At 44.3% G+C, this 14,798-nt stretch overlaps 2 protein-coding genes across 3 annotated transcripts in view; one reads left to right on the top strand and one right to left on the bottom strand.

Moving 5' to 3' along the window:
- Sync (syncoilin, intermediate filament protein) lies at positions 1–9,560 on the top strand (the record flags this gene model as incomplete). Of its 2 annotated transcripts, XM_013519546.1 has the most annotated exon segments (5): positions 1–40; positions 3,695–4,841; positions 6,355–6,479; positions 6,631–6,707; positions 8,438–9,560. In XM_013519546.1, coding segments are annotated over 5 exon segments (1,400 nt in total), but the record flags the coding sequence as incomplete, so codon positions are not given.
- Positions 9,561–9,562: 2 nt separating this feature from the next.
- Positions 9,563–14,798, bottom strand: part of Rbbp4 (retinoblastoma binding protein 4) — a 19,638-nt gene continuing 14,402 nt past the window's right edge. The window contains exons 9-12 of the mRNA XM_005395079.2: positions 13,527–13,603; positions 13,366–13,423; positions 13,162–13,272; positions 9,563–10,552 (exon numbers count right to left, since the gene is read on the bottom strand). Coding sequence (XP_005395136.1) covers positions 10,487–10,552; positions 13,162–13,272; positions 13,366–13,423; positions 13,527–13,603 — 312 coding nt within the window. The 3' untranslated portion in view covers positions 9,563–10,486. The remainder of the gene's footprint in view (positions 10,553–13,161; positions 13,273–13,365; positions 13,424–13,526; positions 13,604–14,798) is intronic.

Genomic DNA, 14,798 nt, shown 5'->3' with positions numbered 1-14,798 from the left:
AGACCCGGAGCGGCGGGGACGACGGCGCCCAGGCCGCGAGGTAGGAGCGACCGGCAACCGCGTCGCCGCCCCTTTGGGGAGGGGGTGCTGGACAGTTCCCTTCCCCCACCCGCGGCCCTATCGCCTGGCTGGGGGTGCTGATCCAGCCCGGGCCCGACCGGGGAAGGAACCACTCAAGGAAGGGAGGTGGGGAGCCCTGGCCCGGGGTCAAGGCACCTGCGTGGCTTTTTATAATACCCTGCCCCCTGCACGGACCGCGTGAGAGTTAACCCTTTCAGGCTACCAGCTATTCCAAATTCACTTGGCCCATCTGACCAAAGAAAGTGCTCGTTTCCTTTTACTCCTCACGCCAAGTGTCTGCCGGGGATGAGGTGACCAGCTGTGGATTTGCTGCATGGAAAGCACTTGGTGCAAGGTTGGACATCGGCCAGCTTGAAGTTAAGAGTCTGCTCAGGCATCTTGTTCTCTCCTGGCAGGCCTGGGATGGGGGCAGGTAGGGTCTACTGCTTCAGACCATTAAGGGGGTCCTTGCTGGGGCCAAGAGGACAGGCCCACCCCATCTCTCTGCCCTGTCAGTTTACCACTGGGTAGGGGAAAGGGGCTCTGTTGAGTGGGGAGTATTTCTGCCCATCAGGCTATGGTCTTGGATTTCCCACTGTACCAAGAGGTGGAGGTGCAAATACACACCTGCTGACACATGAGGGGACACAGTTGTATGCATACACCTGCCTGTACTGCTGTACACACATACAGGTATACAAGGAATCGGACACACCCTCACCTACCCTGTCACACACATTCCCAGCCACAGCCCTGTGAGGGGTAGGGAGCTGCTGGAGTTCTCTGGGATGGCAGCGACAGAGGCAAGCTGCCTGGGGCCCAAGGAAGCCTGAGGTCAGGGGCCCGGCGGAGCTCCCTGACCTCCCCGCCTTCTGACCTCCTATTATTGGATCTACTTTCCCAGCAAGAGAGAGGTAGCCGTGTGAGGGCAGCAGCTGGCACCCTGGCTAGGGTGGCAGCATAGCCTGAAAGTCAGGAGGCCTGGACTGCCCCTCCAGTGTTTGTTTTTATTTGTTTCTCTCCCTCCAGTTTTGTCTCTTGACCTTGGGCAAGTTTCCTCCCTGGAGCTCAGTTGCTTTCTGCCTGCCTGCCTTCCAAGAACCCCACCCTTAGGATACAGAGCAGAATTGTATTTGTCTTTAGCGTTCACTGTCAGCAAGATGGGCACATACACTTCTCTAATGCACAGCCAGAAGTGCAAAGGTGAACGGCAGTCAGTGAGGACACAGGTGGGCCTTGTTCAGAAAGTACTTTGCAGAGGAGATGAAGTGTGAGCAGGGCTTGAAGGATGAATAAACATTTAAGTAGACTTTTGTATGTATGTATTTACTGCAGTGATGGGGATCAAATCTAATGCCTCATGCATGCTAGGCAAGCACTCCTCCCTACCTAAATTCCCAGCCTTTCACGGGGTAATCCCAGCACTCGGGAGGCTGAGGCAGGATTGTCATGAGTTCCAGGTCAGACTTGACTTCATAGTGATGCCCTGTCTCAGAAACAAACATAAATAAATTCCCAGCCCTAGAAGGAGGTTTTGACCACAATGTGCCGAGCTTCATTATGATGTCTACCTTTGGCCGAGGGTAGCCTTCTCCAGGCTCCATCTACCACTTTCGTGAGTTTTGGGACCTTGTGAGTTCTTTACTCTGTGCGCTCCGTGCCCTCTATATGATGGGCATAATAAATGAGCATTCTGTAGGTGAGTATCCGTGTAAAAGCTTGGAACTTGGGCCTGGTGGCACATCCCTGTTAACCCCAGTACTCTGGGAGCCTGCGGCAAGAGGTTTGCAGGTTGGAGCCCAGCCTGGCAACTTTGCAAAATCCTATCTCAAAAAAATAAAAAAGGGGCTGGGGATGTAGCTCAGTACGAAGGCTCTGGGTTGCACCAAAAAATAAAATGCTTAGAACAGTGCCTTGAACATGGCTAGGTTGTTCCCAGGTGGAGGGAGGGCCATGGGCTGGGGAAGGAGGGACTCTGCCGAGAAGCAGGGTGGGTCTGGTGGCTGAGCAGGTGTGCCCTCGTGGTGCTAGCAGCTCTAACTTCCTAGGTAGCACAAGGCTGTCTTCTAGGCAGGTGGTGGTGGGGAAGCTGCATTGCTCAGCTGGATCTTTCAGACACTGTGGGCTCAAGAGTGGGAGTTGTAAAAAGTTGACACATGTTCTGGGTTGTCAAGCATTGAGTGGGTTGGAGGAGTAATGTGAGCTGAGGCTAAAAAAAGGGCCACATCTTTAAGACTTGGAATTGTGAAGGGGAGCAGCATTCTGTCGTAGCCAGCTCACTGGTACTGTAGAGAATAAACTGGGGTGAGGAGGAGGCCCATTAGAAGGCTGGGCAAAGTACAGAAGTTGACGAGGCTGGAGAAGCAGGGATGGAGACTGGAGACTTGCTAAGGTAGAAAGGCCGGTTAGTTCTCCATGATTTGGCCACACTGGGCAAAGAAAGGTGTTTAAGATTTCTTGCTAGTTAATCTGGAGTGTGGCGATGTGTTTGTCTGAGCTGGAGAGTCCAGAGGCAGTAAGCCCCAGGAAAATGATAATTTGGAGCAACTGAGTTTGAGGCACTCAGTGACATCAGGTAAAGATAACGAAAACCACTTCCCCTCTGGCAAAGCAGCGTGAATGGATTAGTTGGTTACTGAGGTCAACTTCAGGTTTAAAGTCTTGGAGCAAGCGCTGGATGGACTGAGGCCAGTGGTGTCAAGAGGCCTGGTGGAGCAGACTTTTGTGGTTTCCACTCTTACAGAAAAGGAAACCAGGGACTCATGACTTGTCAGCTGGGACAGTGCGCCTAATGATTCAGAATGATCTTGATTGGACCAGGTGTAATACCAGCATTTGAGGACTGCTGTGAATTCAAAGCCAGTCTGGACTACACAGAGAGACCTTGTCTCAAAAACACAAAACAAAATAATTGGAGCCTAGTCAGAAAGTAGTCAGCCAAATGAGGCAAGCACTGGAACTTTGCTATATATGGAATAGTTGAAAGATAATTTAGCTACTTTTGTGTATGGTACTGAGGATTGAACCTAAGGTCTTGAGCTAAGCATGCACTCTTACACTGAGCAACACCCACAGCCCTTAAGTAGGTTATCTTTAAGGGTTTAAAGAACTTACATGGAAATGCAGTTCAAATGGTCTGCATCTAGGAGTATCAAGTCCAGCAGGTAAGAATTGCAAGGAAGAAGTTCCTACCTTAAACATTAAAATTCTCCTAGCAGTGACTCCGATGTGAGTTTCCTGTCCTCGAACTTAGGTAAGCAGAGACTGGTGACATTGTGGGAGTGTAGTCAGGGGAGCAAAACAATGGCCTGAGTATGGGAGGGGGACAGGGACCAGACAAGCCACTCATGAGATCCGAGAGCTTTCTCTTCTGTCTTCTCCCCTCCTCCTTTCTCTTTTCTTTTTCCTCCTCCTTTTTCTGGTACTGAAGATTGAACCAATGGCCCACCACATACTAGGCAAGTGGTCTACCACCGAATTACATCCCCACCCCACATTTTTTTCACTTTTAAATCATTTTTTCTTGGGCCAGGGATATAGTTGAGTGACACAGCGCCTGCCTGCAAAGTGCAAGGCCCTGAGTTTGATTACTGGTACCACAAACACACACACAAAAAATCATTTTTTCTTGCAGGGAAGTAAGAGCAGAAGCCATTTCTCTTCAAGAGAATTCTGAATCCCGGAATGAGACTGAGCCCTTGAACCCAGAAGTGACTCTCTCTGTGGAGGGGAACGTGAACCTAGAAGACATTCTCTTCCTTGGGGACACAGATGACTTTGAAGAGACACTTTATATGGAAGAGACTGAGAAGCCAGAGGAGTTACTGTATATTGAGGAGACGGTGCAGCCAGAGGAGACACTGTTCGTGGAAGGGCCTGTGCGTCCAGGGGAGACGCAGTATGAGGAGACTGTGAAGCCACATGTGGATCCAGCAAAGAGCCCGAGCCCAGAGCAGGTTGTGTGTGAGGGAGATGTGGCTGCAAGCGAGGAAAAGTCCAACCCTGAGGACAGCCTCAAAGCTGAGCCGAGCCCCAGCACAGAGAACCTGAGCATCGAGGACCTGGAACTGCTAGAGGGCCGTTTCCAGCAGTGTGTGCAAGCAGTGGCCCAGCTGGAAGAGGAGCGGGACCAGCTCATCCATGAGCTGGTGCTGCTCCGAGAACCAGCCCTGCAGGAGGTGCAGCAAGTCCATCGGGACATCCTGGCTGCCTACAAGCTGCACGCGCAGGCAGAGCTGGAGAGAGACGGGCTGAGGGAGGAGATCAGGCTGGTCAAGCAGAAGCTGTTCAAGGTGACCAAGGAATGTGTGGCCTACCAGTACCAGCTGGAGTGCCGCCAGCAGGACGTGGCTCAGTTCGCTGATTTCCGGGAAGTGCTGACCACAAAGGCAGCCCAGCTGTCTGGGGAACTGGCCCAACTCCGGGACACCTATCAGAAGCAGAAGGAGCAGTTGAGGCAACAACTAGAAGCGCCCCCAAGCCAGAGAGATGGGCACTTTCTCCAAGAGAGCCGGCAGCTGTCTGCAGAGTTTGAACATCTCATGGCAGAGAGCCGCCAGGGCCTGGAGGAGGAATATGAGCCTCAGCTACTGAGACTCCTGGAGAGGAAAGAAGCAGGGACCAAAGCTCTGCAGAAAACCCAGGCCGAGATCCAGGAGATGAAGGAAGCTCTGAGACCCCTGCAAGCAGAGGCCCGGCAGCTCCACCTGCAGAAGAGGAACCTGGAGGACCAGATCACACTTGTGAGGCAAAAACGAGATGAAGAGGTGCAGCAGTACAGGGTAGGCCCATTGGCTATCAAAGGAAGTAGGCTTTTAACCCAGGGAAGGAAAGTGTGGTGAGAATTCAATGTCTGGGCTGGAGGACACTGTCCCATGTAGGGATAACTCATTCTCTGGGGCCATTCACTCACTCCTTTCATCTATTCTTCACTTCATTTAGTCAGGCTTGTATTAGAAGCTAAGTTATTTGCATTTTTACTGCACTCAGCTTTTTAGCAGGGGGTCAGGGTGGGGGACAGGTCTTGCTAAGTCACTGAATTGCCCAGGCTGGACTTGAACTTGCAATCCTCTTGCCTCAGCCTCCAGAAAGCTCCCAGAGTGCTGTGATTACAAGTATGTGCTACTACATCCAGCCATTTTATTTATTTTTTTTGTCTTTTTAAGGCAGGGTCTTGCTATTCAGTTCAGGCTGGCCTTGAGCTCACTTTGTAGCTCAGGCTGTCCTCAAACTCGCGACGATTCTCCTGCCTCAGCCTCCCAAGTGCTGGGATTACAGGCATGTGCCACCACGCCTGGCTGTCCAGACATTTTAACAGTGAGGAAACTGAGGTTCAGTTGAATAATCTAAAGTGCTGGGACCACAGGTATGCACTGCCACACTGGGCATGTTCTAACTGAATAGTGAGTCATATTTGAGTATGTGGAAAACAGTAAAGGGGCCAGGTAGAGCTGGGCGTGGAAGTGCCTGCCTGTAATCGCTCAGGAAGCTGAAGCAGGAGGGTTAGGAGTTCAAGGCCAGCCTGGCCTACACAGCAAGACTTATCTCAAAAAAATAAAACACAAAACAAGAGGCCAGGTAGAATGAATTCATTCCCTTTCCTCCACTTCATATTCACCTTGAAATCTCATTCAATTGCCACTCTAAAGCTGACCAGCCTTTAGGCTGAGTTGCAATCTATACATTTTTTTTTTTTTTTGAACTGGGAATCGAACTCATAACCTCAGGCTTGCCAGACAAGCACTTATGCTGCTAAGCTACATCCCCGGCCCAATCTATAAATTTCTATTCCTTGTTTTCTTTTGTGCATGTCATCATCTGCCTTGTATTCCAGTTATTCTGATCAGATGTAGGCCAGTTCTAATCCTTTTTTAAATCAGAGTGAGACATAAATATTAAATGAATAAACAGTTACGTCTGCCTGTCAGACTGGGCTTTCAGAAGGTAGAAGCTGTATTTTACTTATCTCTGTACTGTTCTGACACTCACAGTAAGTGCCGAGTTAGGTGTTGCTGGGCACTGGGAGAAATGTTTGTGTGGGGACTTTTTGTCTCTTGAAACACTCATTTCTTTGGATAAACTTAAAAATCTTATGCCTTCCCCATGGCTGGCTGGGTCACCATTTTTACAAGCAGTGTCACCTTTTCATCTTTGGTTTCCTAACCTGTCCTATACCAGTCTCTCTAAATATGATAAACAATACACAAAGGAGTGCTTTATAAACTATTGTAGACACTATAAGGATTTTTAAAAATTGCTTGACTCATCAGAAATGTTCTTGGCCATCTTGTTCAGGAACAGCAGGAGGAAATGGAAGAACGAAAGAGGCAATTAAGAAGTGGGGTGCAACTCCAGCAACAGAAGAACAAAGACATGGAGCAGCTAAGGATCAGTCTTGCAGAAGAGCTCTCAACATATAAGTCAGTTTTTTGCTGCCACCCAAGTCCCACCTAACACTGGCTGAGGAGTGGTGGGGAGGGCTCAGGGAAAAATTCATTTAACAGTGGTTAAAAAAAATTTCAAATTGTGCTCATCCAGGAACAGATGGAAAATGGCTCTCTCTTTTTAAAGGGCTATGCTTCCCAAAAGCCTGGAACAGGCTGATGCTCCCACTTCTCAGGCAGGTGGAATGCAGAAACAGTCTCAAGGTGATCTTTGTGAGCAGAGGAGTGGTGTTTGCATCATTACTGCTTTCTTAACAATACTAATTAATGCCTTTCTTTGGTTTGGCAGTACCAGTGATGGAACCCAGGGCCTCATGCATGCTATGCAAACACTACCACTGAGCTATATCCCCACCTTAATTAATGTCCTATGAGTCTAATGATAACCTATTTAGTGATAATCTGTACCCCCAAAATGCCTATGACAAATATGAATTCACTTGGAACAAAAAATCAAAATACGACCTAATTATCACTAGGAGTTCTGTGTTAGATAAGGCATCTGAGCTCTGGGCATTCTCGGAGCCTCACCTTAACCATCCCTACCTGCTGTTCAGTTTCCTTATATATCTGGAAGACAGCTGTTATCTAATTCAGACGAAGACAGAGGCAGCCAACAAAAAGAATTAGGCCAAGTATGGTGACACACACCTTTAATCCTAGGACTTCAGGAGACTGAGGTAGAAAGATCAAGTTCAAGGCCAGCCTGGACTACATAGCCAAAATTACTAAGAGTCATGGAAAAGAGGCTGGGGATATAGCTCAGTGGCACAAGTGCCTGAGTGGCAAGTGCAAGGTCTTGAGTTTGATTCCTGGTACCAAAAAAAAAAAAAAAAAAAAAAAGTAAAAAGAGTCATGGAAAAAAGCTGAGGATGGTTTAGAGGCTGAGAGACATAACTACTGCTTAATATATCGAATAATCAAGATAGCTATTCTTAACTTATGAATTATTGAGGAGCCTTCCTGTGTTACCAATACTTTTTTTTGAGATAAGGTCTGCTATGTAGTTCAGGCCAGTCCTGAATTCGCAGTGATCCTGCGGCTTCAGCCTCTGGAGTGCTGGGATTACAGGTGCGTGCCACCATGCCCAGCTTCTCACACTCTTTATAAAGGAATAGATTCCCTTAGATTAATTGAGGATAAATCTGGAGTTGAAGTTTAATGGCAGGGTACTTAAGGTTTGAACTTCACAGAAAACCAAAACCTAAAGGTAAATCAGTGTCACGTTTTGTACTATAGATACCCATACATTTCCTTCATTTCCTACTTGGACACAAACTCCTATCCTTTTTGTGGTACCAGGAATTGAACTCAGGACCTCATGTTTGCCAGGCAGGCACTGTACCACTGAGCTAAATCCCCAGCATCTATTTTAACTTATGTTTTTTGTAACTTTCTTGCACTTTCACTTACTGTTTTTAATGGTTTTTTTTTTTTTTGGTACTGGAAATCGAACTCAGGACCTTGTGCTTGCCAGGCAGGCACTTGTGCTGCTGAGCTATATCCCTGGCCCCTGTTTTTTTTATCTAGATATAACTAATTATGGTTACTGTTTGGGAGACTTATAACTTTGTAACTGGGGGCAAGGATCTGCTAAATTGGTGTGGAGACAGTAAAGAGATGACTAAAGAAATGAAACTGAACAATCTCAAGCATTTTAATAACTCTGTGAAGTTAACCCAAGCAGAGAAAATTTTTAACTACCCCCTCTCATCACCATTAGATAGGCAATCATTTATTGTGTTTTGCAAACACCCAGTGCCTGCTAGGGGGAAGTCATCCCTGATCATACGTAATTCACAGTGCAGCAATCTTTCCCAATGTAGCCTGCACTCACTCCTTAAACTTGGAAGTTCGCTATTACATAAATTATCTTCTGTATATTTCAAGTTAGAGAAATCATAAACTTACTTTTTTTTTGCTCAACCTTACAGGCGCTGTTTAGAAATGTATGGCCGAGTCTGCAACACAGAAACAACCAAAAAAACTTCCTAGTAAAGAATTAATTACCACGTACCCTTTAGACTTTTCCCAAACAGACAAAGAACTTGGCAAGCAGTTCACCCTGTGAAAATTGCAAATACTGGCTAAAGTGATTCTATCGTTGGCTGGAAAAACATCACCCAATTCTTAGCTGGATTCTACTGATACCGACCTGAATGCACTGAGGAATGGAAAAAATGCCTTCTATTTTCCAGCAGCAACCCTCACAGGCAGGATAAGTAAAGGATGAACGTGTGGACACATCTTGCAGTATTGTGAAGAATGTATCTTGCCTTGTGTTGACCCGAACCAAAAACATTTTGGGGGACAAAAAGCCAACTTTCCTTATATGGGTCTACAACTTGAAATCTTCTGTGCCATGAGCGTTAGATGTTAAATGAATCCTCTTACAAAATTTACTTTTTCTTAAGGGCTATGCAGACTCAGTTTACTCTTATAATTTTTGTCAACGTAGTTTTCACTGTACGACAACCAGACTTTGAGAAAAGGGAACGAATTCAGATCTGAATGTAACAGTTTAAAACCACTGTATTCAGATTTTCCCAAATGATCTGCAATGAGTTTTGGGTGTTAATGATCTACTCAATCAAAACAAAACTGAGTGACTAGAAAGAGCCAGTCATTTTATCTGGTTATGGCACGGGATGATACAGGCTTTCAGGGCCTATTGTTTTCATCCTCTTAAATACAAGCTCCAGTGAAAATCATACTGGGGAGAGTCAACCTCAACCTCTCTTTTCCACGTTTAAATTTTGCCTTAAATTCTCTATACCATACTGCCTTCGACATTTGAAAGCCTGTGTAGTTCTTTAAGGACTTAAAAAAAAAAAAAAAAGCCATTTTATCACAGTCTAGTCTGTGCACTTCTGGCTGTGTTTTATGTCTTGAACTTTCCCTGGAAAGGAGTAAAGCTCTTTTCTACAGCTCTGGATCTGTTTAATTTTATTCTTGATAGTCACAGACCATAGAAAATAACTCATCTGAACAACTGTTCTAAAAGCGATAGATTTGTATTTGATGGTGTTACATTCTAAATAAAACCCATCAGCATTGGGTTATGTAGAAAAGCAATTTATTCCATTATAAGCACTTACATAGTTAGTTATGGAGAGTAACAGGCCTGCTGGTGAAACAGGTCACCTAAAATGGAGATGGTATCAAACTAGTGGTCAAGGACTAATACTCCTTTAAAAAAAAAAAGCAACTCTTATTAAGGATTAATTTAATCTTAAAAACAAATACAAGCTATCAAATCACCCTTCTCAACTTGACAGTCTTACCTGAGGCACAACTGTCAGGTAAAAACATACATCTTTACAACTTGGTGGTCCCAAGTTAAAACAACAACAAAAACCAACAAAAACCATTTCACAGAAAGGAAAGGAATAATATGAAAACAGCTCAAGAAATACACTAACAAGCAAAAATATATGGGGAAGGAGGAACATGTAGCCTTGACTTAACTGAAGAAACCAAGAGGAGACTGGTCTACATAGGAAAATATGCATCCTGGAAAGTCAGGTATGATTTAGAGTACGAATCCATGACTCGATTCTCCCCTAATTCCTGAATAAAAATGACATCCTGCAGTACTTATACTTCATGGCTCAGACACCTATCCTCACTTGGCTCTATTCCTTACTCACTCTATCCTTTACTGAAACAAGTCTGAAAAACTTGGGGATATAGCTTAAAAAGAAAAATAAACACACATTATATTCCCCTTTTTGTAGCTACCTTAGACGTGGGTTTGTTACTAGAAAATTCCTAAAGAAAATTTAAATATAAGTCTGTGGCTTTGCTGAATCAAGTACCCCAGTTAATATTTAGAAAACACCCACTTTTGGGGCTGATAGTATTATTGGTGGTACCTATTATGGAGGGATAGCTGAACAAAGTCTGTATGTCTCAAAACCAGTGTTAAATCAATCTCAGGGTTGAGAGAAAAAAGGGGAGTCTAAAATCGTGAGTGCAGACATCTAGGATCCTTGTCCTTCTGGATCCACACTTCCTTCAGGGTCTTCATCATTATAAATGTTCTCTGCCTGCCGAAAAACAAGAAAAAGAATATTTAGTAATCATGAAGGCCACTTCTTGAATTCAACGTTCCATTAACAGATAAGGCCAGGGAACCAGATAATAAGTATTTTAGGCTTGTGGGTCACACAGGTGCTGTTCCAACTTTTCTGCCACCGTCAAAGAAAATCTGTAATAGGCGTGATTTATGAGTGTGTATGGCTACATTCCACTAAAAACATACAACTGGCCACAGGCCCTTACATTAAGACATTCCCACAAAAGTCTGGTTATTATTCCTGTTAATAGCTAGCTAGCATTTTTTAGTTCTGTGATGGTAACTCTGTGATACTGCACAATGACCGAGTATGATAAAAACTGAATTATAAGCTTGAACTGAAAAACTGGCCAGGTATGGTGATGCACGCCTGTAACTCCAGAATACTCTGGGAGGTGAGGCAGGAGGATCCCAAATTAAGGCTCAGTCTGGGCAATTTAGCAAGACCCTGTCTCAAAATGAAAAAGGGCTGCAGTTAGGGTTCAGCATGAAGACTCTGGTTCAACTTGCTGTACTGTAAAAACAAACGAACAAACCCCAAACCTGCCCAAACCATACATTCCAAATCTCAAAAGGCTTAAATTCTAGAGCCTCACATATGCTACGCAAGGACTCTATCACTGACCTACACCAACTCCGTTCTTTACTTACTATCCCTGTGGGTTTTAACCTTTTTTTTTTTTTTTTTTTTTTTTTTTTTTAAAAAGGAACCAAATAGAAGACATGAGCTGGCAAGGTGGGGAGGGGCCTCTGGGCTTCCATGAAACCTCTGGTCATGCCATTCTCCAAGCATTTTAATGTATTCCTCAAGGTTACATTTCCTCAAATTAGGAGGTTTTTCCCTTCTCCTAGAGCAAGGTCTCTAAAAATTCTTGCACATTAGCATCCATTTATGTGCCACTGGATCCAGAAAATTATGACTGGGGTGGTGGTACGTGGCAGTACTGGGGTTGAACCTAGGGCCTTTGCACTGAGCCACATCCTAGCCCTAAAAAAAATTTTTTTTGAGACAGGGTCCCTAGTTTAGGCTGGCCTCACACTCAAGGTGATCCTCCTGCCTCAGCTTCCCAAGTGCTGGGATTACAGGCATGTGCCACCACACCCCAGCTTTTATTCTTTTATCACACTACCTTCATTTAAAAAATAGTAGTAGCCAGGCATAGTAGCCAAAGTACCACCAACAAAAAAGTGGTAAAATACATGTAACAAAATTTACTATCCCCTGCCCCATTTTTTTTCCTTTTTTTTTGTTTTTTTTTGGTACCTGGAATCGAACTCACAACCTTGCATTTCCCAGGCAGGTGCTTGGGCCACTGAGCTACACAGCCCAGTTTTTTTTACTTTTTGAGTGTTGGGATTATAGGATTGCCTCAACACCCAGCTGCATTCTTTTTTTTTTTGTCTTTTTGAGACCGGGTCTTGCTGTGCAGTTCAGGTCTGCCTTGAGCTATGTACCCAGGCTGGCATCGAACTCACAATGATCCTCCTGCCTCAGCCTCCTGAGTGCTGGGATTACAAGTGTGTGCCATCACGCCCCGAGACAGAGTCTTGATGTGTAGTTCAAACTGGCCTTGAATTCATTATGTAGCCCAAGCTGGCCTCGAACTCGTGGCAATCCTCTTGCCTTAGCCTCCTAAGTGTTGAGATTGCAGGCATGTACTACCATGCCCAGTTTATTTCTTACACTAACCATATAGTGTTTTTGTTGGAGACAAGTTCTCACTTATGTAGTTTAGGCTATCCTCAAAACATAATGGCAAAAACAAACAAAAACAACCACCAAAAAAACCCCACAGCAGCAATCTTTCTGTCTCAGCCTCTCAAATTCTGGGATTATATATGTGTGCTACCATACCCAACTTAAGTAGTTGGGATTTCAGGGGTGTGTCACCTAATCTGGCTGTATATTATTTCAATTAAATCCTAAGTGTTCTAAAAATTAAAGAAAGGGCAATTACCTAAAATTTAGTTTTAGAGCTAGGAAATCTATTTGAAATCTAGCGGTTTCACAGAGAAATGGCAATATGCATGTTGTGACATGATATTATCTCCTCTGGAGATATATATATATATATATATATTTGTGTTTGTAAGGTAAATACATACGGGAGAAATACTGCTGATAGAGATGATATAGAATCTGTAAGTATACTAGACCTACAGGTGAACAGATATGGAAAACTCTTGCAGTTTTGAAGTCTGGTTAGCTGGGAGACCTTAGTGCTTAGAAAACAAGGAAATGAGTAATAGGAAAGAGGAATGAAGAACAATAGTTTAAGATAATCAGGGGGACAATCAGATAAATGTAAAGGATGGCTGAAAATGGCAATGTGCATATAAGCACTACAGTCATGCCTGACAGTAAACAGAATTGAGACACATTGTATCCATGAGGTACATAAATATAAAATGCGGCTGCTGGCTGTTGTGGTGCATGTCCTTGGGAGGCTGAGGCAGGAGGACTGTCGAAAGAGTTCAAGGCCAGCCTGAAGTACACAGCAAGACCCTGTCTCAAAAACAAAACAATCGACGCTGTGTCTCATTTATCTAACTTAACCACATAAATGACAAAACACTTACCATCTGCCACACTTGCATGATATTGTCTTCTGATACAGAACAAATCACCCAAGGTTCATTGGGATTCCAGGAGAAATCAGATATCTTGGCAGTGTGACCACCATGAATAAACTGGAAGAGATGAGCAAACAAAGATATAAAATGCAAATAGAGGATTTTGAAGTATAGACTACTGCAATACAGTTCTCAAAGCTTGTAACATACCAACAACTCAGGTGGGCCATCTTCTGCATCTTCTGGAGACTGCTCTTCTCCAATTTTACTAGCACAAAAAGATAAATCAAAACAGATTTACCCTGAGTAACTCTGGAAAATGTAAATAAAGAAAATAACTTCATAAAGAGAGTAACTGATATAAGACTTACCTTAAATCCCAGACATTCAGTCTGCGATCAGTGCCACTGGAAGCCAGAATAGTCTCATTGTGAGGTGACCACTGAACCTATGGGTATGTAAGAAGAAAGCAGAAAATCCATGAACTAGAAAATTAACAAAAATATTTAAAGTTATACTCAATTTAAAAATTTTAGGAGCTGGATGTGGTGGTGCATGCTTTCACCTCAGAGACTAGAATAGGAGTTTGAGGCCAGGCCATTAATAGGGAGATCCTGCCTCTAAAAACCAAAAATAAAGCTGGGTGTGGTGGTGCGCACTTGCTATCCCAGCACTCAGGAGACTGTGGCAGTAGGATCATTTCTGAGTTTGAGGCCAGCCTGGGTTACATAACCAGACCCCATCTAAAACCCTTAAAAAGGAACACATGCACACACCCCAAAGTAAATAAAAGGGGATGTCAGGTGCGTAAGACAAGCCTGTAACTCTAGCATTCTGGGAAGGTGAGACAGAAGGACTGATTTTAAGCTGGAGTCTGCCCTGGGCACCTGGGTGACTCTGCTTCAAAATAAAGAATAAAGAAAAGGCTTGAGGGGCAACCCAATCAGGACCTCTGCTGTCTCTCAGGAGCCATTCCTATTCTCCATTCCTTTTCTCAATAAATTTTCCTACTAAAGAAAAAAAGGCTCAGGGATGTAGCTCAATGCAAAGACCCTGGGTTTAGTGCAGAATATGGGAGGGAAGGAAGGGAGTGATTAAAGTATCACAGACAGTTAAAAGTGACTGCAAGAAAATTCATTTTATGAAATAATCCATTACTAGATAAATTCAAAACAGATGCTGGGATTACAAGTGTGTACAATCAATTTTTATTTGTTTGTTTGAGACAGGGTCTTGCTATGTAGCTCAGACTGGCCTTGAACTCACTAGTCTAGGCTGGCCTTGAACTCATACCAATCCTTTGGCCCTAGCTTCTTGAATGCTGGACTTACAGGCAGTGCCACTATGTATGGTTTACAATGCAATTCTGACCTAAAGACATGGATGACCTAAAATGCAGATGACAAACGTACTTATTTTTTCACATTATGAATTACACGTTACATATAAATAAGGCTAATTAAAAATGACTCCTTGTGGGGCTAAGGGGTAGAATTTCGTAGTACAGTGCTTGCTTAGCATGTGCAAGGCCTTGGGTTCATTCCTCAGGTCAGCATCCACCCCTTCAAAACTTCCTACAACAATGCTCCCCCCACCTTTTTTTTTTTGTCTTTTTGAGACAGGGTCTCACTATGTAGTTCAAG

The sequence above is a fragment of the Chinchilla lanigera genome, unplaced genomic scaffold, assembly GCF_000276665.1.
Source record: "Chinchilla lanigera isolate Chin_1 unplaced genomic scaffold, ChiLan1.0 scaffold00051, whole genome shotgun sequence".
NCBI classification, from domain to species: Eukaryota; Metazoa; Chordata; class Mammalia; order Rodentia; family Chinchillidae; genus Chinchilla; species Chinchilla lanigera.
Note: the sequence above shows the minus strand (reverse complement) of the source record. Positions and strands in the feature narration are given on the sequence as shown.